Raw genomic sequence first — 5,125 nt, 5'->3', positions numbered from 1 at the left:
TGACAGAGGCGAGGCTGCCGGACACTGGCGCCACCGGGCCCTCTGACCACCACCAGTAGGCAACGGGTGAAGTATCTTGCCCAAGGACACAACAACCGAGACTGTCCAAGCCGGGGCTCGAACCGGCAACCTTCCGATTACAAGGCGAACTCCCAACTCTTGAGCCACGATCGCCCCACCTCTGGTCATAGGTTTTCCATTTTCCTTTCTAATACATTCACAATTATTTCTAATAACAGGATTATGAATACTTGATTGAAAATAAATAATAATCCTACACACAGGTGTCACAGTAGTAATGTAACAATGTGGAATTGGTTAATCGAGAGGAGTGAAAGTGCCACATCCACAAAGAGAGAGACAGAAAAACAGGATGAGAGCAAAGGTTGGAGGAGAATCATAAAACACAACACGATTGTTCAGAGCTACAAATACACAATTATGAAAATTATTAGTAATTATGAAAACAATATTCTCTTTCTGAAAATAGATTCACTAAATCCTCTGCACAGGTATTGCAGCAGTGATCTCAACGCCACACCCATAGATACGTACACACACACACACGCAAATAGAAATACAGAAAGCACAGGGGGAGGAGACTGAACACCAAACATCTCTTTATATAAAGAGGACAGCTTGAAGTGCATATTATCAGTAACAAGGACATCCTTTTCATGCAGACTGAAGTCAGATTCATTGCTATTGCCAAGGTAACTGACACAAACATACATAACATGTCTCTTGATAATTGCAATTATCACAGATGATTGTGTGAAAATGATTGCCAATGTGTCTGTAATGTGTTATTCATAAAGAGTAATTAAGAAAGCAGAAATAAAGAAGAAATTGAGTATAATGGAAATTACATTCTGCAAAATGTTTCTGTTGTTTACAAACTTGGTTTCATCTTATTGTTGAATGCATCTTTACTTTATACAAGTATTTAATTGTTCTAATTTCTGCATGTGTTGAACTAATAATTTCTCTTTTTCTCCTCCCTTAATTTTTACGAGGAAATCCAAAGTATTTACTTAAGATTTAATTCATTTTAAATTCTCATCATTTTTGTCATCTATTGTAACACAAATCTATTTGTTAGTGTCAGAATCGTTCAGTTATTCGAAAGTATAATATATTGAGTACACATGAGTACTTTAGGCACGTTAAGTATATTTTCATACTAGTGCGTAGGGGAAATACTACTACTTTGTTCAAATGCTACTACTTTTGTAAACTTGTAAATACCTGCTGTACTGTATGCTGATTTAAGTCAGTGATACATTTTACAAACTGCTCAACTGTAAGAAATTCCACCCAAAATATTCTAAACATTTTTAAAAGCATTAAAGAAAAACACAAAACATAATTCATTAACCAAGCATTTGTACTTGAACTGGAAAGGGGCAGGAAATAAAAACAGGGTACTATTCAAATTAAAGAGCAGAATGATATCAGATAGTTATTTTTAGGGAACAGCATGCTTGCCCCTTTTTATGCTTGTAATTATTCATCAGGCCTTAACTTGCCATTATTACTAACAATAATAGTCACAGTAAATGTATCACATGACTGCTAACTGTTTCCTTATGTACCCAGAACAAAATATCACTGACCTTCGTCGGCTAACTCCTAATCAGTTGGAGAAAATTGTCATAAAGTAAGTTTATGCATGTTAAAAGAAGTTGCATTGTTCACACAGTTAATTTAGTATGTTTCTGCTATGCTTTCTTATGGGGGTTTTTGTTAGTTTTTTTACTCTTAAGGGATAGTATCCATCTTCCAATCTACAACACTATGGAAAAGCACTTTGACACCAAAGAAAGCAAGGTGATTTTACATAACTCTCGGTCTTTATCTTATAATAACTGGTGAATTGACAAAACCTATTTTTCTCATTTGGTACAGTATCAAAAATATTCAAAAGGACTGTAATTATCCATGTAAAATAAAATATCCTTTCCTGATTACACAGAGTGGCAAACAAGAAGGGTGCAAAAAAAGACCCTTTGAGGTACTACTTTATTGTTTCTAATGGTAGTTAGACATTACTGATTTAAAAAGTGATATGATAGAAGTTGCAATTAAAAATAATAGATTTTTGTCAGAATTGTCAGTTCAGATTACACTTCCATAACTCTGCTATCTTGATTTTACTAATCAACTATGTGTACTATGTGTAGATACCAACCGATGGTGATGATCCCAACACTGGCACTTGCAAAATTCCAGTGGCTGTCCAGAAGGGGTTTTTGGAAGAAGTGTGTTCTAACTTTAAAGAATATGAAGACAAAATAAAAAGTTAGTTATCTGGTTTAGTACATTAAACTCATTCTTTTAATGGCTAGAATACTTTTTTCTTGTTTCTTTTCATGCCAATATTCCTAATAATAATAGTCACAGTAGATGTGTGTCATGACTCCTATCTGTTTCCTTATGTGCCTAGAACAAAACATCACTGATCTTTCTCAGGTAACTCCTTATCAGTTGGAGAAAATTGGCATAAAGTAAGTTTATCCATTTTAAATGAAGTTGCATTGTTCACTCAGTTAATTTAGTATGTTTCTGCTATGCTTTATGTTTTTTGGGGGGGGGGTTGTTTTGTTTTTTACTCTTTAGGCATCGCAGTGTCCGTCTTACAATCTACAATACTATGAAGAAGCACCTTGGCATCAAAGATTTAAACAAGGTGATTTAACATGACTACTTGACAAAACTTATTCTTATCATTTAAGATTAAATAAGATAAGATAGAACTTTATTAATCCCTCGGGTGGGTTCCTCTGGGAAATTCAGTACAGTATCAAAAATATTCAAAAGGATTGTAACTATCAATGTAAAATAAAATATCCTTTAAAATTCCTTCAAGTTGCCATTACCATAGTAGCAAGCATGATACTAGAAGACCATTAGCCTAGCATCAGCCTCAATGCTTGCTTACCACTGTTTAAAAAAAAAAAAAAAAAAAAAAAACGAAATTAAATATAAAAAGACTAAGACCTGCTACCTGCTACTGGGAAAGAGCTGGAAATAGTTTTATTCTTTTTTTTCTTTCTTCTTGTAATTTTTTGTCTTCTTCTTTGTTCCTCACACAGGTGTTTAATGATCCCATTCATGGCCACATCGAGTTGCACCCACTTCTTGTCAAGATCATAGACACCCCTCAGTTTCATAGACTACGAAACATCAAGCAACTTGGGGGGGTATATTTTGTTTATCCAGGAGCATCGCACAACCGCTTTGAACACTCTATTGGGTATGTCAACAGGTTTGCAGACATACCAGTATAGTGTTTTTCAGTGTGTTGCATGGTGAACTCTGTCTTTCCGTGTGTACTATACAGGGTGGCATACTTAGCAGGAGAGCTTGCTAAAGCCCTCAAGGTGAAGCAGCCAGAACTTCACATCAGTGAACGAGATGTCCTCTGTGTGCAAATTGCAGGTCTTTGCCATGACCTGGGTAAGTAATACACACCTTTTCTCTATTACAAATATTAGATGCTGCAGATGGCAATTGTAAAAATAAAGTGAACCTATTCTCGTATTGTAAATAATATGTTAAGCTTGGCCTTTATTTGTTAGGACTGACAAATAAAGTATCAAATAGGCAGAGAACAAAATCAATGGGCAGTTTAAAAACTTATAATGTACAATATACCAACACAACAGATATCAAGAATAAATGCTATCTGAATTTCACAATATTTTCTTTTGTCTGGAAGCTATTCACAACACCCTTAATTAACTTGTACAAAATTCCCTGTCTATACTGGTCAGTCGTAAATAAAGCATGCCTGACAAAAAGATAACAAATAATTTTCTTTATAATTCACACGAAATTCACATGAGTTTTTTTAAAATATTTATTTCTTTGCATAAAGGACACGGGCCCTTTTCTCATTTTTTTGATGGAATGTTCATGCCCGAAGCAGGTGATAAAAAGTGGAAGGTAAGCAAAAAAACATTTGGAGTTTATCGTAGTAGCCATCCTAAAACTGAAGTACATGAAAATTCCAAAAAATGATTAATTAAACTGCGTTAATAAGTGACCTTTAGAGGTACTGGTTTGTAAACTTTGCATGGTTTTCCCTGTTTCCCAGTGTTATGGTTCTTAGGGTCTGTGATAATTTTGGAGTTTTGAATCCTTGGTTATTATATTCAGTTTGAGTTTTTCCTGTTTTGTGTTTATTGTATTTTCATATTGTTGTTTGTTCCCTTTACAAAGATAATATGTTGTGAATCTTAGTTTTGGTAATTTTATGTTACTATTATCATTATTACAGTGATGAGCTTGAGTTTTGTCTTGACTTTGTTATTCCTGTCTCATGTATTCCTGGGGATTTTAAAGAAAGGCATCTATCATCATGTTTAGCGATGATAGATGGTGAATATTCAGACATAAAAGCTGTGTTCTTCCTGTTGTTTTACCGTATGAAATAACATCAAAAAGCTGAAGTGTACTTTAAAAAACAAAATGTTTCCAACAGTGTTTTAAACCAAACTCCTACCACTTTATTCATTTTAGTTGCCTGTTAGTGTTGTTTTATCCTTTTCCTCCCACAATCAACAAATTCATGTTGATATAATGAAAACATTTAAGGTTTCAAAGAGTTCTAATTAGTATGACTGTCTTGACCACAATAATAGAGCTCGCTTTTAGACGTGATATCTGAGAGCTAACACATCTGTATCACTTTTAGCAAACTACTTGTCAGGATCCTGGGTCTCCTGACCCACCGTTTTTAGTTCTTTGTGATTCTTGTATTTTGTACTTGTGTGATTTATTCTATGGTTTCTAGTTTTGATCCCTTGCCCTTCATGTTTTTCTGTGCCCCCTCTGTTCTGTGTAAGTCTGTGTTTCTTGGTCAGTGTCTTTGCATGTTTTGAGTTTCTTGTGTTTTCTGTCACTCTGTATTGTGTATTATGTTCTCATGGTTGGTCTTTTGTTACTCCCTCGAGTCTAGTTTCTTGTGTTCCATGCTTAGTATTTCCCTCTGTGTATTTTGGTTCTTAGAGTCCTCTGCTTAATGGTTTGTCTCTGTGTTTCTTAGTTGCTCTGTCTCCCTTACATCACCAGGCTTCTACCTTTCTACCTATAAAACCCGAGAGCAGCCAAATGGCTGGTA

The 5,125-nt window shown here is 34.9% G+C and overlaps 1 protein-coding gene across 3 annotated transcripts; it reads left to right on the top strand.

The window, feature by feature from the left end:
* Positions 1 to 204: 204 nt before the first annotated feature.
* On the top strand, positions 205 to 4,785 carry LOC121813958 (deoxynucleoside triphosphate triphosphohydrolase SAMHD1-like). 3 transcript variants are annotated; one of them, XM_042217943.1, is made up of 10 exons: positions 205 to 713; positions 1,600 to 1,660; positions 1,751 to 1,830; positions 1,976 to 2,014; positions 2,184 to 2,301; positions 2,447 to 2,507; positions 2,620 to 2,689; positions 3,096 to 3,256; positions 3,344 to 3,459; positions 3,881 to 4,785. In XM_042217943.1, the coding sequence occupies exons 3-10, from the start codon at positions 1,798 to 1,800 to the stop codon at positions 4,021 to 4,023; spliced, it is 741 nt and encodes a 246-aa protein (XP_042073877.1). In that variant the 5' UTR covers positions 205 to 713; positions 1,600 to 1,660; positions 1,751 to 1,797; the 3' UTR covers positions 4,024 to 4,785. The 3 variants fall into 3 exon arrangements, with proteins under 3 accessions (XP_042073877.1, XP_042073875.1, XP_042073876.1); XM_042217942.1 differs by having other exon boundaries at positions 206 to 1,660; XM_042217941.1 differs by having other exon boundaries at positions 205 to 1,830.
* Positions 4,786 to 5,125: the final 340 nt, after the last annotated feature.

The sequence above is a fragment of the Haplochromis burtoni genome, unplaced genomic scaffold (assembly GCF_018398535.1).
Source record: "Haplochromis burtoni strain Fernald_Lab_line unplaced genomic scaffold, NCSU_Asbu1 Contig_3946, whole genome shotgun sequence".
Lineage (NCBI taxonomy): Eukaryota > Metazoa > Chordata > Actinopteri > Cichliformes > Cichlidae > Haplochromis > Haplochromis burtoni.
Note: the sequence above shows the minus strand (reverse complement) of the source record. Positions and strands in the feature narration are given on the sequence as shown.